This window comes from Chanos chanos, chromosome 5 (assembly GCF_902362185.1).
Source record: "Chanos chanos chromosome 5, fChaCha1.1, whole genome shotgun sequence".
In the NCBI taxonomy this organism is placed as follows: Eukaryota; Metazoa; Chordata; class Actinopteri; order Gonorynchiformes; family Chanidae; genus Chanos; species Chanos chanos.
Window position 1 is genome coordinate 2,648,814 of NC_044499.1, and position 27,818 is coordinate 2,676,631.

At 45.4% G+C, this 27,818-nt stretch overlaps 2 protein-coding genes across 4 annotated transcripts in view; both read left to right on the forward strand.

Annotated features, from left to right (window-relative positions):
* Nucleotides 1-8,717, forward strand: part of kcnab1b (potassium voltage-gated channel subfamily A regulatory beta subunit 1b) — a 48,206-nt gene extending 39,489 nt beyond the window's left edge. For all 3 annotated transcript variants that reach the window (XM_030773355.1, XM_030773356.1, XM_030773357.1), the window contains 6 exons: nucleotides 4,172-4,257; nucleotides 4,468-4,588; nucleotides 4,759-4,853; nucleotides 6,092-6,212; nucleotides 7,902-7,990; nucleotides 8,628-8,717. In XM_030773355.1, coding sequence (XP_030629215.1) covers nucleotides 4,172-4,257; nucleotides 4,468-4,588; nucleotides 4,759-4,853; nucleotides 6,092-6,212; nucleotides 7,902-7,990; nucleotides 8,628-8,717 — 602 coding nt within the window. The remainder of the gene's footprint in view (nucleotides 1-4,171; nucleotides 4,258-4,467; nucleotides 4,589-4,758; nucleotides 4,854-6,091; nucleotides 6,213-7,901; nucleotides 7,991-8,627) is intronic.
* Nucleotides 8,718-11,548: 2,831 nt separating this feature from the next.
* On the forward strand, nucleotides 11,549-26,935 carry pask (PAS domain containing serine/threonine kinase). The gene is made up of 20 exons (XM_030773444.1): nucleotides 11,549-11,738; nucleotides 11,871-12,085; nucleotides 12,423-12,590; nucleotides 12,930-13,067; nucleotides 13,429-13,563; nucleotides 14,141-14,360; nucleotides 16,030-16,214; nucleotides 16,485-16,593; nucleotides 17,701-17,802; nucleotides 18,029-18,200; nucleotides 19,063-19,238; nucleotides 19,299-20,003; nucleotides 20,530-20,702; nucleotides 20,933-21,100; nucleotides 21,338-21,463; nucleotides 24,398-24,532; nucleotides 24,843-25,042; nucleotides 25,425-25,558; nucleotides 26,094-26,237; nucleotides 26,739-26,935. The coding sequence occupies exons 1-20, from the start codon at nucleotides 11,549-11,551 to the stop codon at nucleotides 26,933-26,935; spliced, it is 3,792 nt and encodes a 1,263-aa protein (XP_030629304.1).
* Nucleotides 26,936-27,818: the final 883 nt, after the last annotated feature.

Sequence of the window (27,818 nt, forward strand, 5' to 3'; positions counted from 1 at the left end):
TTGGGGAGGAGTGAGAATGTATTATAAACGCCATTATGAAGACATAAAAAGACTCTTATGCGGTGTTGGTGCTAAAAGCCCCCTGAACGCTCACACCAGCCGTGTACTGCTGTGCACAGCATCACAGATCCATACAAACACTGATATATATATATATATATATATATATTTGTGTATGGTCTCTTTTTGCCCCCCTGATTCTGGGGCACTGCAAGGGCATATTTTGGATGAGAAGGGTTAGTCTCAGCATAGCAGGGTGTAAACCCCCTCCCTCACCTCCTGGTGTCTGAGGATGACTCCGGCCGGGGTGTTGGTGTAATGATATTAGCCCTGGGGCAGAGCGCTGAGGTCTCAGGTTCGTGTTCTGTGGGGTCAGTGAGACGCTGAGGTCCCAGAGATGCAGCGTGTGCCACTGCAGCAAGAGCACGCTGTGCTCTATTCATTATGCATAAGACCAGTCTATCATACAGACAGGCCTACGCCAGCGGTGTGAACCCTCCCACTCAACGATCAATACTCTGATTGATTCATCGTCTGTTCCCTCTCTTGATTTTATCGTTTGTAAATGTTTGTCAGGGAACAACTAACACAATAATGGACTTTTTTTTTCTTTTTTCTTCCTTTTTTTTTCGATTCTCCATTCTCTCTTTTGTCAATTTTTTTCTCCTTGAAATATGTGAATGTCTTACAGGATCGCAAAATATTTGAGGGTCACTGGCTTGTGTGTACGTGTGTGTGTGTGAGAGAGAGAGAGAGAGAAAACACTCATTTCTGCCAAAGGCTTGTTGAATGATGTCATAGTTAAGAAGTCACTCTTTATTTGTCATTGTCTTCTCATTCACCTCACAGCCATATGGTTCTAAAAGCAGACATACACTTTCACACACACACACACACACACACACACACACACACACACATGCAAAGACATATGTATGCTGTCATGCATGTTCAGACATACATGAGAAAGCATGATTTGTATGTACATAAAAACATGCCCATAGTCACAAAGTCTCTCTCTCACACGCACGCAGACACACACACACACACACACACACACACACACACACACAGGGAAAGATGGAGAGAGCAATCTGCAATGCAGTGCAAAGACTGAGAGCCGGCAGTATTCTCCTGGTGTTCCGTTATGTGGAGACGCAGCGCTCTGTGATTCCAGGCCGGGTTCCCAGCCCTGCTCAGATACACTGCTCGGCACACTGCTGCTATAAGCTAAACTAGTCAAATGGCCTTCGCTTTGTGTATTCTCATATGCTGGGCCTGAGCACAATGGCTATAATTCATGAAAAGCTGTCAGTTTGGATGTAGTTAATCAAGAAAAAAATACCATGGTATTTCACCATGGCTGATTACAGCACCCCCAGCTCTCTCCCTCTCCCTCTCTCTCTTCCCCCCTCCCTCTCTCTCTCCTCCTCTCTCTCTCTCTCTCTCTCTCTCTCCCTCTCTCTCTCCCCCCCCTCTCTCTCTCCTCCTCTCACTCTCTCTCTCTCTCTCTCTCTCTCTCTCTCTCTCTCTCTCTCTCTCTATATATATATATATATATCCCTCTCTCTCTCTCTCTCTCTCTCTCCTGCTCTCTCTCTCTCTCTCTCTCTATATATATATATATATCCCCCTCTCTCTCTTCCCCCTCCCTCTCTCTCTCTCTCTCTCTCTCTGCCTTTCTCTCTCTCTCTCCCTCTCTCTCTCTCCCCCTGCGCCCCCCCCCCCCCAGATGTATTGTTGTACTCAGCTGATATTCTGTCGTTTCTGCCTCCCACCTGCTTCTTCCCACACACACTCTCACTCTCTCAGCCGCGGTGGAGAACTGAGGCAGGCTGTGAGGAGTGGACGAGAGAACATTTTCCTTTTCATTGTGTGTAGCTGTTCATCCTCCCGGGTTAAACAAAGAGAGAGATTTTTACTGGCCCCACCGTTTGCCCCCCCCCCCCCCCCCCGACCGTGCCATGCCCCCCCCCCACCCCCCACCCCCACCCCCACCCCCACCCCCGCTGGTAGGGTTCAGAGTGTATTGACAGAGGGAGACAACATCCTTAGACCAGTAGCCCCGTTCACACTGTGGGTCATCAGCCCAGGAACTTAAGCCCAGGAACTTTGTCCTCGGCTACAAGCACCACACCTAGAGTTCCTGTTGTATTCATACTATGGGCCATGTAACCAACGGCAAAATTCGCAACCATGGAGACACTATACAACATTCCATGGACTGATAAACAAAGCATTGCTAACAACAGCTAACAAGACAGAGAGTCTTCTGCCTTGTTATTACGGCGCTATATTATACAAGCACAGCCAGTCGCATACAAGACGAGCCTGTCGCCTGAAGACTAAGAGGACAGCGTATCGCATCTGAAATGCGACTGAGAGAGATGTGGAAACTTACAAACCTAACGGAAAAGATACTTATAAACCTCATCATTCTGAACTATTCCATCAAACTGATCCTGAATGTTTTCATTTCCCCAAATTTCTAATAGCACCCTTGTCCCGTTTGCTGTCCAAAACTGTCTCCCCCTTTTTTTTTTTTTTTGAAAATGGGAGATTTCTCTTCCACATCCATTAGCGTGCTTGTTTGTGTTGGTATTGTCTTGCAAAGCAATGGCTTGCCTATGTCTGGTCATTCAATGAGTCCACAGCAGTTTGCTGAATCAGTGAACACAAGTGCTCTGAGAGCCAAGACTGAGTCCTGTCAAGCCGAGCTCTTCATCTCATCATGTGTGTTGATGTGGAGTGAGATAAGGTTTAGAAGTCTGGTTCTACTGCTGATGGTTTAGGCTTTACTGTCAGAAACCTGAGGCAAAGCACAGAGCAAAGGCATACAGTTGTGTGACTGTATAGATATAATTTAGATATACCTGAATGCGGCATTTCAGTGAATACACAGAATATCAATGTTCACACGGTTCACACACATCATTTATTGAAAACACATGATCTGGTGATCCCGCCAGCATCGGATACAAAGGAAACACACACCATAATGGGAATGGTCTCATAATGGGAATGGTCTCATAATGGGAATGGTCTCATAATGGGAATGGTACTGTTATCTCTCCAGACAAGAGTACTACACAAAACATACGGCACATGTAAATGAATATGAAGGCTTGCCTTCAGTTAACGCATAAAAAGCCAAGATGTGTCACAAACTCACAATGAGGTCACGCCGCAGCGCTGGGGTAATACGTTTTCTTTATTCTCTCATTTGAAGCTCGGTTGTGAGACAGTCTTGTTCCCTCGTTTTAACCGTTTAACAGCCGTTTTTAGCACTTCATCAGTGTGTGTGTGTGTGTGTGTGTGTGTGTATGTTGACTCTCTCCTTTTGTACAGTATATTAAAGCATATAGAAGTGCAAACAGATTTTTTTTTGCTGTACCGAGGTGCAGAGAGACACTGCTGTTGAATGTGGAATAACTCGGATTCCTCAGAGAGCGAACGGTGTGAAGCGAGATCTGTTCAAATGACTCTCTGCCCAAATCCTGTTATGTTAGCATACTGTGACACAGCCTTGGGATATCAGTATATTTCTGTTCATCCCTGGATACTCAGGCAGCCTGGGGTCACCTGAGGTGTGAGGACATAGCGCCCTCTAGTGGAATAATAAATAATGGAATGGAAACACGCTGTATTTATTTATTTATTTATTTATTTTTGAGGCATCTTAAAACTCAGAAATTCAACAAAACAGCAACAACGACGAAAAGACTCTCATTAAATTTGACTGCTGCCAGGGAGGCATACGTTTGTGTTTTGTCATCATGTTTTGTTTTCAGTAGTAACACTTCATTTAATTAACTTCATTATTAATGTCTCAGTTGTTTAGCTATGGTTTTCCAGCAGCACATGCTGACTGACTAATTTCTCTCTCTTTCTCTTTCTCTCTCTGGCTCCATCTGTGTGTGTGTGTGTGTGTGCACGGGCGTGTGTGTGTGTGTGTGTTTCTGCATGCGTGTGTGTGTGTATGTGCGTGCGTCCATGCATGTGTGTGCATGTGTTTCTGTGTGTGTGCGCGCGTATGTGCGCGTGCGTGTGCGTGCGGCGTGCGGCGTGCGCATGCATGCGTGTGTGTCTCTGTGTGTGTGTGTGTGTGTGCGTGTGTGTGTGTGTGTGTGTGTGTGTGTGCACGTGTGTGTGTACGTGTGTGTGTTCTCAGAGATTGTGAGAGCCATGACTCATGTGATAAACCAGGGCATGTCTATGTACTGGGGGACATCTCGTTGGTCTGCCATGGAAATCATGGTAAGTGGAGACGGCAGATTAGCCATGTGTGAACTGATAAGCCCAGAGTTTAATGAGAAAAACGGCTTATCAGTCCACGGGAGTGATTATTTATGATCAAGTGACAGTTTTATTGTTATAGAATCTCTTTCGTCTCTTTCCTTTTCATCTTCCAATGTTTCCTTCATCCACTGTCTCTCTCTCTCTCTCTCTCTCTCTCTCTCTCTGTAGGAGGCATACTCTGTGGCCAGGCAGTTTAATCTGATTCCGCCCGTGTGTGAGCAGGCAGAGTATCACTTCTTCCAGAGAGACAAAGTGGAAATCCAGCTCCCTGAGCTCTACCATAAAATAGGTCAAACACCTCGTGCCTCGTTCATGTTCATTCACACTTTACCATGGGTGGGGCCCAATGAACAATTCTATAGCACAGGCTTCCCACTCTTTTTGCACATATGTATGTGTGTAAGTGTGTGTGTGGAAGTGTGTGTGTGTCTGGGTAAAACTCCCAATGATGCGTTTCAGGTGTGGGTGTGGTCTCCTGGTCCCCTCTGGCCTGTGGAATCATCACGGGCAAGTATGAGAACGGCGTCCCAGAATCCTCCAGGGCCTCCATGAAGGTATGAGTTTAGACTCTGATTTTCTGACAATGAAGCATCCTCATCCTCTCTCAGCATCACCAGAGCTCAACGCTGCGCATTAAACTGGGGAGTTGTAGCAGACATCACTGAACGTTAGGCACAAATGCGTGACAGTTCATTGGTCACTTAATGTACAATCGGGGCTTTAGCCTGCTGGCCTATAGCTGGATCACCACAGTCTCTCACATCAGTCTCTCTAGTCTTAAAGAATGCTACTGTCTGACAGGCTTAGAGACCCAGCCAAGCTTACAGACCCAGCCACTGCACACTGGACCTGGGAGCTCTGACAGAACTGATGGCAGAAGTGTGGAGAGATGGCAGTCCAGAGCTGCGTCCAAAACTGCATGCTACATACTGCACACTAAACTTGCATTGAAGTACGTAGTGCGGAGTACGTACTAAAAGATTTTAGACAAGAAAGTATGCTAGAATTTGGACGCACTCATGAGGTAATCAAATTGCGCCACATTTTTGCGCGTGAGCTTTATAATCGCGGTTTAATGACGACTACCTGTAAACGGACACAGCTGCACGTTTAAACACCGCATCAGAAACGCCCCTTTTTTCCATATAGCCTTATGGGATTGAAAAGTGTCCAGTGCTCGCATACTGCGTTTTTCCAATGGAAGTAGTATGTCATCCGGGTACTATTCACATACTACTCTATGCATACTATGTATTTGGACGTACTACTAAAGGTGGCGTACTGTTTTGACATACTATTTGGTACGTTAGTATGCGGTTTTGGACGCAGCCCAGGTTTTCTCTTCACTCTCCCTCTACTCAGTGTCTCTGAATGCCAGATGCCATAGGCACTAAAACACTGTCAGCATCTGTCAATCATTTCCCCTGGATAGCTCCACCTCCCTTACAGACTCCGCCTGAAACACCCACTTCCTGTGAAATGTGGTTTTTTTATTGTTGTTGTAAGGTCCTTTGATGTTGAAGCAGACTGTTGTAAATGCTCACCTCCTCTCTTTCTCTCCCTTCTCCCTCCCTCCCTCTCTCTCTTTCTCTCTCTCTCTCTCTCCCTTCTCCCTCCCTCTCTCTCTCTCTCTCTCTCTCTCTCCCTTCTCCCTCCCTCCCTCCCTCTCTCTCTCTCTCTCTCTCTCTCTCTCTCTCTCTCTCCCTTCTCCCTCCCTCCCTCCCTCTCTCTCTCGCTCTCCCTCTCTCTCTCTCTCTCTCTCTCTCTCTCTCTCTGCTATCCCTGGTCCCAGTCATACCAGTGGCTGAAAGACAGGATTCTGAGTGAAGATGGCAGAAAACAACAGGCTAAACTGAAGGAGCTGCATCATATTGCTGAGAAACTGAGCTGTACCTTACCACAGCTAGCCATAGGTAAGAGAGTCACACCTCACCACACCTTACCACAGCTTACCACAGCTTACCACACCTTACCACAGCTTACCACACCTTACCACAGCTTACCACACCTTACCACACCTTACCACACCTTACCACAGCTTACCACACCTTACCACAGCTTACCACAGCTTACCACAGCTTACCACACCTTACCACAGCTTACCACACCTCACCACACCTTACCACAGCTTACCACACCTTACCACACCTTACCACAGCTTACCACACCTTACCACAGCTTACCACAGCTTACCACACCTCACCACACCTTACCACAGCTTACCACACCTTACCACACCTTACCACAGCTTACCACACTTTACCACACCTTACCACACCTTACCACAGCTTACCACAGCTTACCACACCTTACCACAGCTTACCACAGCTTACCACACCTTACCACAGCTTACCACACCTTACCACAGCTTACCACAGTTTACCACACCTTACCACAGCTTACCACACCTTACCACACCTTACCACAGCTTACCACACCTCACCACACCTTACCACAGCTTACCACACCTTACCACAGCTTACCACACCTTACCACAGCTTACCACACCTCACCACACCTTACCACAGCTTACCACACCTCACCACAGGTAAGAGAGTCACACCTTACCACACCTTACCACACCTTACAACAGCTAACCACACCTTACCACACCTTACCACAGGTAAGAGAGTCACACCTTACCACACCTTACCACATCTTACCACACCTTACAACAGCTTACCACACCTTACCACACCTTACCACATCTTACCACACCTTACAACAGCTTACCACACCTTACCACACCTTACCACATCTTACCACACCTTACAACAGCTTACCACACCTTACCACAGCTTACCACAGTTTAACACAGCTTACCACACCTCACCACACCTTACCACAGCTTACCACACCTTACCACAGCTTACCACAGTTTAACACAGCTTACCACACCTCACCACAGGTAAGAGAGTCACACCTTACCACACCTTACCACAGCTTACCACAGCTTACCACAGCTTACCACAGGTAAGAGAGTCACACCTTACCACACCTCACCACAGCTTACCACACCTTACCACATCTTACCACAGCTGGCCATAGGTAAGAGAGTCACACCTTACCACAGCTTACCACACCTTACCACAGCTTGCCACAGCTGGCCATAGGTAAAAGAGTCACACCTAGTCATGTGACCGGGTTCAAAATTCAGCTTCTACCTCTCTGCTGCTGACCACAGGGGATAAACCATGTAATAACCAAAAAATAATGTTAATATGGTCAGTGATTGGCTGGTGAGAATGACCTACACTAATCACTGTCAGTGATGCTGCCAAGCAAGCACAGGGCTGGAAATGTTTTCAACATCAAAAGGACATCAAGTTGAATATCAAATATGAAGATCATACATTTGTCTGCATTAGACTGTGTATATTAGACATTCAGCACACATACACTGCCTTATATATATATAATTTTTGAGAGTCCATTATTAAACCACATCAGACCCAGACCCATTCACATTATGAACTTATCTGAGTTTCAGTTTCACTCTATAACAAGATGGAATTTAAGTTCTTATTTTGGTGTATTTTATATTTTAAAAACCTTAAGCACTAAACATGTTCATGCCATCGTATGTCCGCCCTGTTTTACAGCCTGGTGCCTGCGTAACGAAGGCGTGAGTTCGGTTCTTCTGGGAACGTCCAATGCAGCACAGCTGACGGAGAACCTGGGGGCGATACAGGTAAGATGCATCGCCTGTACCAAGCGGCATGCGGAGAGGAACCATTCCAAATGTCAATGGGCCATTCAGTGCAGAGCCAAAATGTAGGCTTATTTTATCACCAGCGTATTATGCACATCCTTCAGCATTGTCTCAAAGGTTAATTTAAATGTTAATCTCATTTTATCCACTGCTCTTTGCAAAATTAAATTCTAAATTACGTGATGGATCCATAGTAATGGAAAAAAATATATTTAAACTTCCAGTCAAACTTGAACTCTAGAGATTGTATCTGTGCTTTCATCTTACACTTTTTCCAGTCGTGGTTTTTCTCTTTTTCACATTATCAAATTGGTCAGAAAATCTCGCTTCTGTTTCAGTGTGTCAACACAGCTTGAGTTGAACACTCACAAGTTGAGTTTCTTTGCGAACCCCCTTAGAGAAAAAGATGTGAGGTTTACGTGGACTTGCTTCACAAATCTTCGCAAACTTCACAAATCATGATATAGCTCAGAGGGTACAAAACCAGGAGTGATTTATTCTGTTTTATCAACCTTTCCTGGATCTACAAAACTAGCAGAGCCTTGAGATTTTGTCTGTCTTTGGCCAAACTGCTAACTGTATCCGACTGGGGTTTTTTTTTTTTCTTCTCTGGCAGGTTCTTCCAAAGATCACCTCCCACATAGCTTCTGATATTGACCGTATCCTTGGTAACAGACCCCATAGTAAGAAGGACTACCACTCATAGATTCCATCTGTGATCCTGTGGAGAAGCCAGAGGTTTGACTGGCTCTTGCCTTTGGACACCCACCATGACCTGACCTGAGTCCCTTCATCTCTGCGTGTCCGACTCTGCTCTCTGTCTCTACGGAGACCCCTCACTACCTTTGATGTGCCTGTTCTCAGTGCTATGCATGCTTCTGCTGTACCTCCCCAAATCAGCCCTGTGTGTTAAGATCTCTCTGGAGGGGGAAAAAAAAAAATGTTCATGGTGTTTTTCTCCAGTGGTCAGTCCTGTAAAACACAAACGGTCATCCATCACACCTGAGCTTAACCGCTTCTCCTCCTCTGGGCATCCCCCTTGGGTTTTTTTTTTTTTATTGGGGTGGGGGGGGGGGGGGGGGGTTTGAACGCAAGATGATTGAGTCAGTTATCTTTGCAGTGACCTGGGCAGTAAAGCTGGCTGTGTGAATTCTCATGTCAAAGAACACACACAGGTGTGGTGAGACTTAACTGCTAACTTTAAACATGTACAGTTAACAAGCTAACAGTACCCAGAAGCCAACGCAAAATGAGTGAAGCTGAAAATGACAGACATCTGGAGGTAGTTCGTCATGTGCTAAAATGTTAGTCTTTCCAAAATTGTAACTCTTGACCATAACACAGTTGTCTCTCACTTCCTCTGGTGAAATGCTCTTCGCTGGCAAACCATAAAATCTTCATGTTTTTTCTGTGTCTTCTGTCAGCTGACTTTAAGACTAATCCAGAGATTGTAAACTCTGCTCTGTTTAAACGACTGTTGCTTATTCACATTTGCTGAGAATGGCCTGAGACATGTTAGCTGCTGTACTGACTTTCATCTGAATTTAACTGAGAAGCACAAAACCTATTTTTCAGTTTGATCTTGAAGCTAGTTGTGGGATGGAACGCATGTGTACATTTTAAGGGTACTGCTCTTTCTTTGAAATGAAATGGTTCTATTGTTTACAAAACTGTGAAACAATGCTGTATGATAATGATATTATGTTCAATTTGTTTTTAAAGTCATAATAAACTGTTCCTCCGTAATAAACAGCTCCCTGACATCATTTTCCACCGTGTTAGTCTGTGGCTTTTCTCCTACAGTCTACACTTGTGCTGACATTTCTTTCAGGAATTAATTTCATTTTTTGACAAGAATTCAACAGGGCAAAGTGAAGTGAGTATCAACTCGCAGTTTTCTGAGTGTTATGATATAAAGCTGTTTGTTATGTTCTTAAAATTCCACCCTGTTAGGCTAAATTATGAAGAAAATGAAACATGTTTTATACAAATACTAAAAGGCTATTCACTTGTTGCAGGTTATGTTAACTAAATCTTGATCATTCACAGAGTTATAGCTAACATAGTTTAAAATATTTCACCCTGTTGTTAATATAAACCTAACAGGGCAGAATGTGTACCTAACACACATACACACACACATACACACACACGGGTCACTGTCATAGGGCAGAGTACAGTATAAATGTTTTAAATAATAATTTGACAATAATGTTACGCTTGTTTTGTGTTGCTTGTCATAGATGGAAGTGATTAACTGTGATTAACATAGATGGAAGTGATTAACTCTGTGTGTGTGTGTGTGTGTGTGTGTGTACCTTTATAAAGAAATTCTGTTGTTATTCGCTCATTTTCGGAAAATAGTTGCAAAAAAATGCTGCTTCTAAATAAATAAATAAGAAATAGGAGAGAGAGAGAGAGAGAGAGAGAGAGAGAGAGAGAGAAATCACTCAATATTAATTGTCTCATTAGAACAAAATGAGGGCGAGAAAATGTCTAAGAAACTCTAATTATTGTTACACATGTATTCATATGTTTATGTGTATTTATATTTTATGTATGTGTCCCGTACCGGGTTTTTTTTTCATAACTGATTCCAGAGCTGAGCAATCTACCCATGAATACGAGAATTTAACTGCCTGAGCTTGTACAGTATGTTTACGTGAAGTTAAACATGTAAATTTTCAGAGAGAATATTGACATATGAAAACTCGATACGTTTTTCAAAAGTTGCGAAATTAAAATTAAGTGATTTACCCCCCAAAAGGCGACTGCATGAAAAGGTAAACAATATCTCTTCTCTGGTGTCCATAGAAACTTACACGCCCCAACCCACCTAAGACGTAACTCCGCCTGTACGAGTTTTTCATTTGATAATTTGTCTGCCAATCCGCGATATCTCGCTCTTTCATTGGCTAGCTTTGTCACCTTTCATTTCTTCGACTGCGACCGCGCCAAACATTACAGACCGCCGTTTTTCCACAAGTAATTGCCTGTGTAAACCGAGAACGCGAGAAGTTACAGTTTCTAACCTTTGATAAGTTTTTATCGGATTTTTATGACTGACCACATTCTGAGAGTCATCATAGACGTCAAATAATTCGCTCTTCACGCTTTCTAAGAAAGCGGTCTTTCCGCATGTGCCGTTTGAAGGTAGACGGTGCTACTGAAATTTCCAAGTTTCCCAGTAGCTTGTAAGGCTAACTGAGCAACCAAGCCATTATAATCCTTCGTAAACTACTATCCATAGGTGAGTTGATCTTTCTAAAAGTCGTCAGTATATACGTTGGTTGACAACAATTTTAGAATGTTTGTACGCATACATAAAATGAAACCATAGGTACATGACTTCAACAAACTAGTCAACACTGACTTTACAAACGCAAAACACTCACTTGATATTCAGCTAGTTAATCGATTTATTTGTGCGCCGCATTTGAAATGAGTGCGTTCTTTAGTTAACTGTAGATATTACTTGTGTTACCACTGAATCCGTCTTAATGTTTGCGAATATTTGTACTTCGTTTAGTGTTGACCATGTCGCTGTGGCGGCACACGATAGACAACCAAAGCCTGAGCGTTAAGGGCGGCAGTGTTTGCGTGGTACCCGGTGACAACTCCAGTCAAGTGGAAAATCAGTCATTCGACCTGAATCAGTCCTACCCTTGCGCGAGAAAACTGTCAAACAAACACACTTCGTTGCAACAGTGGCACGAGTCTGGAACAGGTAAGCAAGGGTGTATGTGTTCATATTTCATTATTTGACTTGGAAGTCTTGAGAAATTTCTCCACGGACAAACATACATTTCAAAGAATTATTGAATGAGATTCTGATATGGAACGCTCTTTGAACCCAAAGGTGATTCCAGTTACAGTTCTGTCGCGGTGAGAGACATTCAGGTTACACGGCTGCATTGCTCCGGCGTGTCGTCCGAGTCTCCTGCGCGACCCTCCAGCGTGGTCGACAGATGTCTGCTCACTCAGCTGGCCTGTGGCTCTGGGCAGCTGTCCACAGAGTCTCTGGTGTCCAACCCTAACAAAGCCACGCTCACAGTGGACTGGAACACCACTCAGGTGGGCTGGGGGCTCGGTGTGTTTTTAGCTTTTGTCAGTATGTCCAAAGTGCTGCTTTCTACCCTGTCCCTGGTTAAAGGGCACTGTGAAGTGAAAAGATCATCACTAACACCCAGAGTGTTGTTTTTGCCTTTGATACAACAACAACAAAAAAGATTATGGGATTGCACAGTAATAAGATTTAGCCATAGTTAATGTAAGATAGCTGTTGTGTTTTGCCTTCGTAGACGCTTTAGTAATTTTAGAAATGCTGCGCAAGATGAAGGTTTATTAGTCATTATATCATGCCTAGACTGTGATCAAATGCTGTGCTTGAGTTGTGTTGTTTTGTCTCTAGGTATTAGATGCTAATGAGCAGGCTTGCAAGCTGTTTGAGCTCCCAAGCAGTGAGCTGATTGGCCAGAAGCTGAGTACCTTCCTCAGGACCAATCAGACGCTAGAGGAGGCTGTACCTGAGGACAACCTAGACACTGAGGGAAACGTGGTCTCAGTTACAGCCAAAGTGGTGAGACGCGTTTTCCTCCCTAATGTATAAATGTCACTCCCGATAGCCTTTGGTTTTCATGTTTGTTTGTTTTCCTTACAGTGTCATGATTTTTCTTCATGGTATTTTCTTCTCTGTTGTTTTCAGTACAAATAGTTAAAGGACAATTTTGTACTAAACTTTGTGAGTGTTTATTAGTATTAGCCCTATTAATGGTGTTTAAGAAATGTTTACAGGCAATGTTTTTAAGTGAGCTGAAATGAAAGCATCAGAACAGCCTAGCCTAACACTCTCTCTCTCTCTCTCTCTCTCTCTCTCTCTCTCTCTCTCTCTCTCTCTGCTCTGATTCCTGATGGGCAGGTGTATGCATTGGGCAGGTATGGGGCAGAGGTACCTGTGTCGGTGTGGGTCAGAAGGCTGTCCCTGTACCAGTGTGTGTGTGTTTTACTGCTGGAGCCCGTGGAGAGGATATGTGCTCACGTTTCCTTCTCTCAGAATGTACGTCCTTTTGCTTTTAGACTGCAGAACTAAACCAGTGTCTGATAATACATGCCCAGGTCTGGTGTGTCTAAACAATTCAAGTCAGGATCTGTTTCAGCCTCATCGAATTTACTGATCAACTTCAACTGAGAAATAAATAAAGATGCACTGATCAACTTCAACTGAGAAAAAAATGTTGTGTAATTTGAGGATTCATGAGGATTCTAGTGTGTAGAGTTGTTGGCTGAGAAGTTGTCTGGATGTGTCCGGGCGTCCTCACGAGGAGGAATGTCGTCCCGTTGGATCCCAGCGTGTCTTGACGTCCATGAAACGTCTCACCACCACTTCCACTCATCTCTCACTCTCTGTGTTGCCTCAGGGTGGAATCCTCAGCTGTGACCCCGCCTTCGCCCTTCTCCATGGTTACCGCAGTGCTGACGAGCTGACAGGCCTGTCAATCATGTCTCTGATGCCCTCTCTGAGGATTCCTCTCCACCACAGGGCGGAGCCTAAGGTCAGAATTCCTCTCAGTACCTGTGTCTCATCTCTCTCTCTGTGTGTGTCTCTCTCTCACTCTCACTGTCTCTCTTTAAGTGCCCTCCAGGCAATATGAATTATTAAAAATATTGACCGTGAATAAAACTGGGAAGTCAGAGGTGTAGCTCTGTGGTCTTTCTCTCAGAGTTAACGTGTAACTCTCTCTGTTAACTTGGGATGAAATGTTGAGTTTGTACAGGTGTAGATTGGGGATGTAAATAGTCACACGTATATTGGGTCCTGTGTATAGTGTTGGCCAGAGTGAACTCAGATGTCGTCTAGTTTCCATATCTGTTAAAAACAATGTTGGTATTTGAACTGCAGAGGGTGTGAGTTGTCTTTTTTTTGTTTGTTTTTGTGGTTTTTTTCCCATCCCTGTCTGAACAACGGAGCTGCTTCATACTATCACAGTGACAGAAGTGAATTTCATGTGTAATTCATTGTCTCTGTGTCACTGTAATTGTCATACTGGTTGATCTGAGGGTAACTGGATGTCTGTGTTTGTTTGTGTGTGTGCGTGCGTGTGTGTGTGTATATGTGTGTGATGGTGTCAGATGTTGAGAGTACAGAGGACAGGAGCTGTCCACAGGGCGGGCATGGTTTTGCCTGTGCGTGTGAAACTGCGGGCAGCAGTGGCGTGTGGAAAACCAGAGGAGGTGCGGAATGACTGTGACCAGTCTGGGCCCAGTGACGGCCTTTCTGCTCTGGACCCATCCAGAGTTCCCAGTCTGTCAGAGATGTGTACGACCTTTCTGTCCGGAACACAACCCACAGGTGTAAACCCCTTCTCTCTGACATTACATTTAATAACACTCACAGGTGTAAACCCCCTCTCTCTGACATGCCATTTAATAACACTCACGGGTGTAAACCCCTTCTCTCTGACATTCCATTTAATAACACTCACGGGTGTAAACCCGCTCTCTCTGACATGCCATTTAATAACACTCACGGGTGTAAACCCGCTCTCTCTGACATGCCATTTAATAACACTCACGGGTGTAAACCCACTCTCTCTGACATGCCATTTAATAACACTCACGGGTGTAAACCCCCTCTCTCTGACATGCCATTTAATAACACTCACAGGTGTAAACCCCTTCTCTCTGACATTCCATTTAATAACACTCACGGGTGTAAACCTGCTCTCTCTGACATTCCATTTAATAACACTCACGGGTGTAAACCCGCTCTCTCTGACATTCCATTTAATAACACTCACGGGTGTAAACCCCCTCTCTCTGACATGCCATTTAATAACACTCACGGGTGTAAACCTGCTCTCTCTGACAGTCCATTTAATAACACTCACGGGTGTAAACCCCCTCTCTCTGACATGCCATTTAATAACACTCACGGGTGTAAACCCCTTCTCTCTGACATTCCATTTAATAACACTCACAGGTGTAAACCCCCTCTCTCTGACATGCCATTTAATAACACTCACGGGTGTAAACCCCCTCTCTCTGACATTACATTTAATAACACTCACGGGTGTAAACCCCCTCTCTCTGACATGCCATTTAATAACACTCACGGGTGTAAACCCGCTCTCTCTGACATGCCATTTAATAACACTCACGGGTGTAAACCCCCTCTCTCTGACATGCCATTTAATAACACTCACAGGTGTAAACCCCCTCTCTCTGACATTCCATTTAATAACACTCACAGGTGTAAACCCCTTCTCTCTGACATTCCATTTAATAACACTCACTGGTGTAAACCCCCTCTCTCTGACATTCCATTTAATAACACTCACAGGTGTAAACCCTCTCTCTCTGACATTACATTTAGTAACACTCACAGGTGTAAACCCCCTCTCTGACATTCCATTTAGTAACACTCACAGGTGTAAACCCGCTTTCTCTGACATTCCATTTAATAACACTCACGGGTGTAAACCCCCTCTCTCTGACATTCCATTTAATAACACTCACGGGTGTAAACCCCTTCTCTCTGACATTACATTTAATAACACTCACGGGTGTAAACCCCTTCTCTCTGACATTACATTTAATAACACTCACGGGTGTAAACCCGCTCTCTCTGACATGCTGTTTCAAAGCACTGGTTTGATTTTTGCCTCCTCTGTAAATTGGGTCCTGTGCTTGACTCAGACGTTAGACACTGAGTGGGTGTCTGGGCTGTTTACTGAACGTGTGTTCTGAGATGAGATGATCATTGTGTGGAGGTGTAAATACCCGTATAATCAGGTAGAAAAACACTGTAAACATTTCCTAAACTATGGTACTAAATTTTGAGAATTACTTACATCTTGTATTACCGTTCTCCTTTTCCAAGATCAAACGCAGCAGACAAGTCTGGTTATGTGTGGGCTGTTACTTCTTACTTTAAAAATGATCGGAAAAATAAATGCACAGTGTCTATAACATATAACAGTATTTGAAGAATGGCTAACATGCCTGCTGTTCTTCTGTAGGACCCAAAGACCCCGGGGTCGGTTTGACGTCTCCCAGTTCAACACTGGTTTACACTGGGAGTGTGTGGGTGTTTGCGCCAGCCAGTGGACTGCTGATTCTCCACCCAGACGGCTCCATCTTCTCCATCAGTAGCTTCCACACCTCCATGCTGTTTGGCTACAGCAGGTCTGAGCTGCAGGGGAAGGTAAAGCACCCTCCAGACCAGCACTGGAGTCCCTTTATACCTCTGTGTGTGTGTGTGTGTGTGTGTGTGTGTGACCTGTTCTCAACTCTGGGCTTGTAGTAGTGGTGTGGGAGATATTTGAGCAGCAAAACTGTGGAATAATATATTTATGTCTGCTTTATTTAAGCAAAAACAAACGGTTGAGCCACAGCCAAGTGAGTAGGATGAGAAACAGAATGAGAAAACATGTGATCATCCTTTAATTGTGTGTGTGTGTGTGTGTGTGTGTAGAATGTGACATTTCTGATGCCAGCGTTCTATGAATGCATGCATACCGTGGAGAGAGGCAGCAGTCCTGTTCCAGACCAGACGTCGACTGCCCAGTCCAGCAGTAACACAGGTCAGACACAGTCTCTGCCCAGTCCAGCAGTAACACAGGTCAGACACAGTCTGCCCAGTCCAGCAGTAACACAGGTCAGACACAGTCTCTGCCCAGTCCAGCAGTAACACAGGTCAGACACAGTCTCTGCCCAGTCCAGCAGTAACACAGGTCAGACACAGTCTCTGCCCAGTCCAACAGTAACACAGGTCAGACACAGTCTCTGCCCAGTCCGGCCGTAACACAGGTCAGACACAGTCTCTGCCCAGTCCGGCCGTAACACAGGTCAGACACAGTCTCTGCCCAGTCCGGCCGTAACACAGGTCAGACACAGTCTCTGCCCAGTCCGGCCGTAACACAGGTCAGACACAGTCTCTGCCCAGTCCAGCAGTAACACAGGTCAGACACCGTCTCTGCCCAGTCCGGCAGTAACACAGGTCAGACACAGTCTCTGCCCAGTCCGGCAGTAACACAGGTCACACACAGTCTCTGCCCAGTCCAGCAGTAACACAGGTCACACACAGTCTCTGCCCAGTCAGTGGTATAACTAGCCTTCACGGCATCATCATTCATCTCACAGATCTGAGTGAAAACACTGTTGCTTTTGAAGAGCTGCAGTCACCTCATGTACCTTGTCTGTCAGTACCTGCCTGGTACATTTGTTTTACCTTTTACCATAACTTACCATAATTCAGTTGCCTTTGAATACTCAGTTTTTAGGGAACAGCTGGGAGCAATTCAAGCCAATGGTTTTGTGGTTTATTTCGCAGTGAAAACTGTGCGGTGGGTTTTTTTTTCCCTGTAACTCTCAGCATTCAGAATCCACCTTATGCCTATTGGACAAAGGCATCTTCCCACCAGCACAGAAAGATTCTGATGTAGTCCTTGTGATGCTGTGTTAGCTGTGGGCTGCTAAGACTCGTAAAAGGCATCCAGGAAAGTCAGGAACTGACCTCTACTGGGCTTATTCACGACCGCACCTTACCATCTGAATAGTTTGAATTATTTGTTTGGGGTTTTTTTGTTTGGTTTTTGGACTAAACCATCAGATGGGCTGTATCCAGACCGCAGGCAGTACTGATTGAATTCCTGTATTCCTCTCTCTCTCTCTCTCTCTCTCTCTCTCAGACCCCTGTAGGAGCTCTGGTAGTCCCAAGCTTGTGTCTGGGAGTGTTCTAACCCTCTGCAGTGATGCCACCTCAGTAAAGGAGAATCAAGAGGAAACGTCTGGTGAGTTCTCGGCCGCTGTGTGTACTGTTGTAAGACTGTGTTAGACAGTTTGTGATCAACAGTCTCCCTTTAGACTCATGACTCCTCTAGACTCAAGCCTGGTGTTTTTAAAGTGTGTTGGAGTGACGCATGTATCAGACCCAGACCCAGACTCAAGTGTAGACTCAAACACGTTGATTTTAAAGGGGTGTGTGTGTGTGTGTGTGTGTGTGTGGCTTTCTTTCAGACCTACACACAGTCCTGGCTGGGGACATGGGTATGGTTGAGCAGGCTGTCCAGAGAAGGGTCTGTACTGGGAAGGGAACGATCTTCACTGGGACCAGTGCCAAGCTGGATCAGCAAGGCAGTGCTCCCTCCACCATGACCTCACCAGCCGTCACCTCCACTCCTATGGACAGGTCACTGTCTCCCATATTCATCCACCCACCCACACACCCACCCATCCATCCATCAACCACTCCCCTGGACAGGTCACTGTCTCCCATATTCATCCATCCATCCATCAACCACTCCCCTGGACAGGTCACTGTCTCCCATATTCATCCATCCATCCATCAACCACTCCCCTGGACAGGTCACTGTCTCCCATATTCATCCACCCACCCATCCATCCATCAACCACTCCCCTGGACAGGTCACTGTCTCCCATATTCATCCACCCATCCATCAGCCACTCCCCTGGACAGGTCACTGTCTCCCATATTCATCCACCCACCCATCCATCCATCAACCACTCCCCTGGACACGTCACTGTCTCCCATATTCATCCATTCATCTGTCTGTCTATCTTTTAATTAAGGAGTGGTTGTCAATCAGAAAAGAAAAAAACATTACCTTTCAAACATTCATCTCGTAAAAGCGTTCAGCAGAGAATGGTCATGAACAGATGTGCAGTTGTTAAAGCCTGCACTTTTAGTTAATTGGTGTTTCATCTCAGCAGAATAATAATTTTCTGTGTGACACATCCACACCTGTACATATAAATCATTTTAGAGTGACAGGTGTAGTTTGATTTGTTATAGATCTCTGAAGCAGAAACTCATACATTTATTTGATGTTTCCATTTTGTCATTCATTAAGCTCTGTAGTGTCATTATTTCCATAATTACAGAGGATGGTTCTGAGTCTGTTACAGTGTTCTGTCACTTTGAATTCTGTTCACGCAGGGGCTGGCAAGTCAATGCAGTTACAAAGTGAACAAAACTGTAAATCCACATTTGGTTTCAGCGATGGTCAAACGTGTGTGTTTACGTCTGGCAGATTGGAGGACACGGCAGAGCTGTGTGAACAGGCAGCAGAACTGGTCACCCAGTTTAACAGTTCTGATCCATTCGACTCAACCACGGCCCTCCTGCAGACCTTTGCGCTGGTGGAGTCCCAGGAGGTCCAGAGAGCCAGTCTCTCCCCTCGCCACGGCCCAGCGAAGCAGCTCCTCAGTGGGCAGAAAGTGACCAGCACTCCCCTTAATGTGGAACCCTTAGACCCACACCACCAAGGGAACCGAAGCGATCCCCGCAGGCCGGGAAAGGAGCCTCCTGATCCTCACCTGGTGGGCTATGGATGCTCTGACCAAACTGCACAGCAGGACTCCAGTTTTGAGGTGATCTCCCTGGGCAGCCGCTCCTCCTCTGGGTTCTGCGAGAAATGGGCCGGTCCGGACCGGTTCGATAACTCACAGAACGGCGCTCTGGTGCCCGACTCCGGAAGCTGCTTCCTGGACATGGACAGCAACGGTGAGGTCATCACTCGAGCTTTGGGAGAACTGGACCTGAACGGGAGCCTGGAACTCCCCAGCGCTCCTCCTGACCTCCTCAGCCTCTCCCAGACCTCCTGCGACACGGCCGAGCTCCTCCGCACACCGTCGCCCATCATGGTGGAGTTGGACCAGGAGGGCGACGCCCCGCGCTCCCCAGAGCAGGACAAACGATGTGTGATTGACCGTGTTCAGAAAGAACCAGAAGAGTGGAACAGTCCCCTGCCGAAGGATCCAGAACATAGGAACCTTCTCCCGGAACATGTCAAAGGCGATGTTCTAGAAGACAGACGGGTCAGTGGTGGAATCCGGTTGCTAAGCGACACCCTGGCGACCTCCACTCCTAAAAAGCCCCAGTCAGATGCTTGCTCTGCGCCTGCATTGAACAGAGACATTGTGGAGGGGCGTTTTGTGGGAACCTGCTACCACAGGGATGGAGCACCACTTGGTCTGTATCTACCATGCTAAATCCCTAGCTTTGGTTATAGAGATTAGTCTCAACTATCCACCTCTTAGAGAAGAGAACACACTTAGGACGTTATGCATTTAAGATTTGGGCTGGGAGTGAAGGAACATTTCTTGTAAAGAATGAAAGAGCATTCTGGTGGGGTTTTTTTATCTCTGAACAGAGCAGCGCACAAAGCAGCATTCTGTAGAGATTGTCTGTACTCAGGGTCAGTGAATAAGGGAGGATTCTGTAGAGATTGTCTGTACTCAGGGTCAGTGAATAAGGGAGGATTCTGTAGAGATTGTCTGTACTCAGGGTCAGTGAATAAGGGAGGATTCTGTAGAGATTGTCTGTACTCAGGGTCAGTGAATAAGGGAGGATTCTGTAGTGTTCATCTTTATAGGAAGGAACAGGAACAGCTGAAGGACCCCCGGACTGATTTGTGTGTGTGTGTGGGCGCGTGCGTGTGTGTGTGGGCGCGTGCATGTGTGTGTCTGTGTGTGTGTTTTAATTTGCTCTAATCCAGAGGTGCAGTGTGACATCCGTAAGGCAGCTCCTCCCGGTAGCAGGGGCTGTTCTTTTTACTGTGTATGGATGAGTGCCTGTCATCACCTCATCCCCCAGCAGGAGGCGCTGCTGAGCCCACAGTCTGTGTCGGGAGTGTCAGGACAGGACTCCTCTGCCCTCAGCCTGGGAGAAGTCAGTAATAACCAAGCCTGTCTGTCTTCTCTTTATTTCATTTCACTGCGACTATCAGTATTTAAATGTCACATGGTGGCACTTTAGTGAATGTGTCTTAAGGTAATCAGATTGACAAAAAACATGTTGGGGGGGGGAAAAACCCCTCAAAAACAGTGGGGTCCTTATCTGTCACAGAGACAAGTGTGAAATTTTGGGGTGATTTTTTTTTTATTATTATTTCTGTGCAGGCCATCCGCGAGGCCTGCCGTGGGGACGGTCTTGGGTCCTCTCTGGATCTGGAACATTCTGGGGCGTGTGAGGGCCGGTTTTCAGAGGAATACCGCAGGGTCCGAGCCGTGGGAAAAGGGGCTTTCGGCTTCGTCTGGCAGGCCTGTCGACGCACGGACGGAGAAGAGGTCACATGACAAACACGCTCTCTCACAACCTCAGACCGCAAACCACCAACGTTCACAGCTTTGTGAAGCATCTACAGACAGAACAATCACTGGTCTTCTCTCTTTCATTCTCTCTCTCTCTGTCTCTCTCTCTGTCTCTCTCTCTGTCTCTCTCTCTGTCTCTCTCTCTCTCTCTGTCTCTCTCTCTCTCTCTGTCTCTCTCTCTCTCTCTCTCTGTCTCTCTCTGTCTCTCTGTAGGTGGTGGTGAAGTTTATAAAGAAGAGCAAGATTATGAGGGAGTGTTGGTTGGATGACCCTGATCTGGGATCAGTCAGTCAGGAGATAGCCATCCTGTCCCGCCTCCAACACCCCAACATCGTCAGGGTTCGCAAGCATTTCTCCACCTCTGATTCTCCATCCTCTTCACTCTAATCATACACCACCTCTCATTCTCCATCCTCTTCACTCTAATCATACACCACCTCTGATTCTCCATCCTCTTCATTCTAATTCTCCATCCTCTTCACTCTAATTCTCCACCTCTAATTCTCCACCCTCTTCGCTCTAATTCTCCATCCTCTTCACTCTAATCATACACCACCTCTAATTCTCCATCCTCTTCACTCTAATTCTCCACCTCTAATTCTCCATCCTCTTCACTCTAATCATACACCACCTCTAATTCTCCATCCTCTTCACTCTAATTCTCCACCTCTAATTCTCCATCTTCTTCACTCTAATTCTCCACCTCTAATTCTCCATCCTCTTCACTCTAATCATACACCACCTCTAATTCTCCATCCTCTTCACTCTAATCATACACCACCTCTAATTCTCCATCCTCTTCACTCTAATTCTCCACCTCTAATTCTCCATCCTCTTCACTCTAATCATACACCACCTCTAATTCTCCATCCTCTTCACTCTAATTCTCCACCTCTAATTCTCCATCTTCTTCACTCTAATTCTCCACCTCTAATTCTCCATCCTCCTCACTCTAATCATACACCACCTGTAATTCTCCATCCTCTTCACTCTAATCATACACCACCTCTCATTCTCCATCCTCTTCACTCTAATTCTCCACCTCTAATTCTCCACCTCTAATTCTCCACCTCTAATTCTCCGTCCTCTTCACTCTAATTCTCCACCTCTAATTCTCCATCCTCTTCATTCTAATCATACACCTCCTCTAATTCTCCATCCTCTTCACTCTAATTCTCCACCTCTAATTCTCCGTCCTCTTCACTCTAATCATACACCACCTCTAATTCTCCATCCTCTTCACTCTAATTCTCCACCTCTAATTCTCCGTCCTCTTCACTCTAATTCTCCACCTCTAATTCTCCATCCTCTTCACTCTAATCATACACCACCTCTCATTCTCCATCCTCTTCACTCTAATCATACACCACCTCTAATTCTCCATCCTCCTCACTCTAATCATACACCACCTGTGATTCTCCATCCTCTTCACTCTAATCATACACCACCTCTAATTCTCCATCCTCCTCACTCTAATCATACACCACCTCTGATTCTCCATCCTCTTCACTCTAATCATACACCACCTCTAATTCTCCATCCTCCTCACTCTAATCATACACCACCTCTCATTCTCCATCCTCTTCATTCTAATCATACACCTCCTCTAATTCTCCATCCTCTTCACTCTAATTCTCCACCTCTAATTCTCCATCCTCTTCACTCTAATCATACACCTCCTCTAATTCTCCATCCTCTTCACTCTAATTCTCCACCTCTAATTCTCCATCCTCTTCACTCTAATCATACACCACCTCTGATTCTCCGTCCTCTTCACTCTAATCATACACCACCTCTAATTCTCCATCCTCTTCCCTCTAATCATACACCACCTCTCATTCTCCATCCTCCTCACTCTAATCATACACCACCTCTAATTCTCCATCCTCCTCACTCTAATCATACACCACCTCTGATTCTCCATCCTCTTCACTCTAATCATACACCACCTCTAATTCTCCATCCTCCTCACTCTAATCATACACCACCTCTCATTCTCCATCCTCTTCATTCTAATCATACACCTCCTCTAATTCTCCATCCTCTTCACTCTAATTCTCCACCTCTAATTCTCCATCCTCTTCACTCTAATCATACACCTCCTCTAATTCTCCATCCTCTTCACTCTAATTCTCCACCTCTAATTCTCCATCCTCTTCACTCTAATCATACACCACCTCTAATTCTCCATCCTCCTCACTCTAATCATACACCACCTCTCATTCTCCATCCTCTTCATTCTAATCATACACCTCCTCTAATTCTCCATCCTCTTCACTCTAATCATACACCACCTCTAATTCTCCATCCTCTTCACTCTAATTCTCCACCTCTAATTCTCCATCCTCTTCACTCTAATCATACACCTCCTCTAATTCTCCATCCTCTTCACTCTAATTCTCCACCTCTAATTCTCCATCCTCTTCACTCTAATCATACACCTCCTCTAATTCTCCATCCTCTTCACTCTAATTCTCCACCTCTAATTCTCCATCCTCTTCACTCTAATCATACACCTCCTCTAATTCTCCATCCTCTTCACTCTAATTCTCCACCTCTCATTCTCCATCCTCTTCACTCTAATCATACACCACCTCTGATTCTCCGTCCTCTTCACTCTAATCATACACCACCGCTAATTCTCCATCCTCTTCACTCTAATCATACACCACCTCTAATTCTCCATCCTCTTCACTCTAATCATACACCACCTCTGATTCTCCGTCCTCTTCACTCTAATCATACACCACCGCTAATTCTCCATCCTCTTCACTCTAATCATACACCACCTCTAATTCTCCATCCTCTTCCCTCTAATCATACACCACCTCTCATTCTCCATCCTCTTCACTCTAATCATACACCACCTCTAATTCTCCATCCTCTTCATTCTAATTCTCCACCTCTAATTCTCCATCCTCTTCACTCTGCTTTTACACTGAGTCATGAAACACTGGGAGCGGCTAGTAGGCTATTATTATTATTATTATTATTATTATTATTATTATTATTATTATTGCTACTATTGCTATCATTTTTGTTGTTGCTGGCATTGTCATAGATTACAGTGTGTGGGAGTTTGCCCTGAAAAGCTTTAATGAATCAAGGGAACAAAGTTGCCCTCTTAAAATTCATGTTTCATCATTCATTTCTAAAGCAGAGCAGGCCTTCAGCAGTGCACGCATTAAGATTTATAAAGATCTTTCTGTTTGTGTCTTTGTCTCTGTTACTTTCTCTCTCTCTGCCTCGTTCTCTCGTGGGTCTGGTGCTTAGGTGTTGGAGGTGTTTGAGAACAGGGATTTCTTCCAGATGGTGATGGAGAAACATGGAGAGGGTCTGGACCTGTTTGAGTTTATTGACCGACAGCCACGACTGGACGAGCCCTTGGCCAGTTACATCTTCAGACAGGTCAGAGACAGAGAGAGACAGTTACACCTTCAGACAGGTCAGAGACAGAGAGAGACAGTTACACCTTCAGACAGGTCAGAGACAGGGAGAGACAGTTACACCTTCAGACAGGTCAGAGACAGGGAGAGAGAGAGTTACACCTTAAGACAGGTCAGCGAGAGAGAGAGCATCTCTGCATTGAATTGACCGAGATGTAGTAACATTGGCAGATGCCAAAATCTAAACAGTTGATTTCCTCTGTGTCTGTGTCTGTGTGTGTGTGTCTGTGTGTGTGTGTCTGTGTGTGCGTCTGCGTCTGTGTTGAGGACAGTTGGTGGCGGCGGTCTCTTATCTTCGCGGTCAGAACGTCCTTCATCGGGACATTAAGGACGAGAACATCATCATTAACACACGCTTTCATATCCGACTCATCGACTTTGGCTCTGCTGCCAGGCTGGAACCTGGAAAACTCTTCTACACCTTCTGTGGCACACTGGAGTACTGCTCACCGGAGGTGCTCCAAGGAAATCCGTACGTACTGAAACACTTGCCCTCATAAAGGGTTCCACCCACGCTTGGATGGTTTAAAATGGCATATTTCCCTACCAATAATACTGGCACAGCTCCGTTTTGACTTGTTTAATCATTGTTAAAGTTTAATTAATTGTAATCCATACGTGTGTGTGTGTGTGACGGCACGCATTACTGTGAATGCTGTAACACTGTAACACTAAATTTCCCCGTTGTGGGACTAATAAAGGATCATCTTATCTTGAATTTTTATTGTGTATGTCTATATGTATGCGTGTGTGTCTGTCTGTGTGTGTATGTGTGTATATGTGTGTCTCTGTGTGTCTGTATGTGTGTCCCTGTGTGTGTGTGTGTGTGTGTGTGTGTGTGTGTGTGTGTGTAGGTACGAGGGTCCGGAGTTGGAGATGTGGTCTCTTGGTGTGCTGCTGTATACTCTGCTGTTTAGTGAAAATCCGTTCTGCAGTGTGGAGGAGGCCATGGAGGCCAAACTCAGACCCCCTTACCCCCTGTCTACAGGTACACTAACACACACACACACACACACACACACTGTGTGTCTCCCACACACACACTGTCTCAAGATTTTTAATGAAATTTATATAAATTAAAAATAAAATAGAAATAGAAAAATGTATATAGCACCCTAACTGAAATCCTATTTAGCCTGTGAAGTGTGTGTGTGTGTGAACAGACTGACTGACTGATTTGTTCATGTATAAATGGTGAGCAGTGTGTGCTGTTGTGTAGACATGAAGAACTCTGTTTGGATGGTTCTCTGTGGGATGATGGTTTATACATACTTGTATCAGACAGGGACACACACACATGTGCCTCAGATTCCCATTAAGGAGAGTAACTGTGAGACGTCCACCTCAAACCTGTGTGTATCACAGAGGCTGGCGTGTTCAGGGTGGCTAAACTGACTACTGTGACGTGTGTCTGTGTGCCTGCACATTTATGGGTGTGTGTGTGTGTGTGTGCCTGCACATTTATGGGTGTGTGTATGTGTATATGTGTGTGTGTGTGTGTGTGTGTGTGTGTGTGTGTGCAGAGTTGGAGGGCCTGCTGTCTGGACTGCTCCATCCTGACCCGACCCAGCGGATGTCCCTGCAGGAGCTGCTCCTGGAGCGGTGGATCAGACAGGCCATTAACCTGGCGGAGTACTCTTGGGAGGAGGTGCTCCCCGGCGGGGACGGTGAGTGCTCTGGCTCCCTGGGGGATGAGACAGACTGACTGACTCTTGTGTTTAACATGCTGTCACAATGGGCCGCACGCCTCAGTGTGGAGATCTTCATCTCAGTCTGACGTCTTTACGCGGCGGGACCGGCATCAGGGACTTGTTAGTTCTGCCTCTTCCTGTCTGTTATACCAGCTGTCTTATGGAAGTACTTTATGGAAGCAGCTGAACTGAGTGAAAGAAAGTAAGTTAGAAAATACACGTGGCTTTAAAAAAAAAAAAAAAAAAAGGTGTCTTCATCTGAGAATGCTGAATTTACCCCAGGGCTCCCTGTCGAACATTTTTGCACAAAAGCACTCAGAATATTCCTTCATTAGATGCAGAGGTTCTTGGTTAAAGCTGTCCAGGTTACTCTGAGAGATAAAGACTAGCACTGAGGGTCAGACAGAACCTGCGGTTTCATGAACTTTGACCTCAGAATCCACAGCCGTGTCTGTTTCCTCTTTACAGACGTCGCAGATGCGTCCAGTCATCAGGTGTGCAGCCAGGACGGCCTCTGCCTGGACTCTGACAGGCAGCAGGTCTTCCAAGACCACGCCCCTCTGGAGGAGGAAGAGGAGGATGAGGAAGATGAGGAAGAGGCCGATGAGGAAGAGCAGCGCATGACAATGGCAGCTTTACAGAGCGAGCTCCAGAAGTATCTCTCAGATGAGTGAAATGAGGAGTGAAGAAGGGATAGAGAAATGAAGAGTGTAAAATGGGGGGAGGGACAGAGAGGGAAAAAAAAAAAAAGACTACTTGCACTCTTTCTCTCTCTCTCTCTCTCTTTCTCAGTCACACAAGTGTTTGCACTCAGGGGAAACTCCAGTGACCAAAGGAAAAAAACGGACTCATGACTCATTATCTCCTGGCCTTCAAGTGTTTACAGCAACAGAGACATGGCCTCCATCCAGTCCTCCGTCCTGAACATCATGTGTATGAACACACACACACACACACCGTGCATGTGAACTGGCGCCATGTGATCGTGCATGTGAACTGGCGCCATGGAAGAGCAGCGGTGTGGATAAAGTCATCAGTGTGTTATGGACCATCGCTGTGTTTATCAGACCAAAGATTACCAACGAAGAACAGAGTGTTCGTCTGGGCCAGGCACCTCAGACGTCTCTGGGACTGAACAAATCCTCTTAAAGAGCGCTCGCTCTCTCACTCTCTCTCTCTCTCTCTCTGTCTCTTTCTCTGTGTATGTGAGAAATATATTTAGAGGCTGATTATATTTAAAAATACTTCACTGCGTATTGAACCATGGAAATTTAAATCTAAACTCAAAGAACTGGCATTGTCACCTTCGTGAAGGCTTGTTAAAGATGTTATCAGGGCTGAAACAGGACCTTTGATTAAGTCCTTTTGATGACAGATTGATTTTCAGAAGAAAAGAGGTGTGTGATTGAATCTTTTTTTTTTTTTGTCCTCAAGCCATTGTTCTGTGCACTGCATGTTCAGTTCTATGGATAAACCGGAACAGTTGTGTCAACAACTCATTTTAATATGATTTTTATCACTAAATTATTTACATTTTAAATATTGTAAAACGTTTGA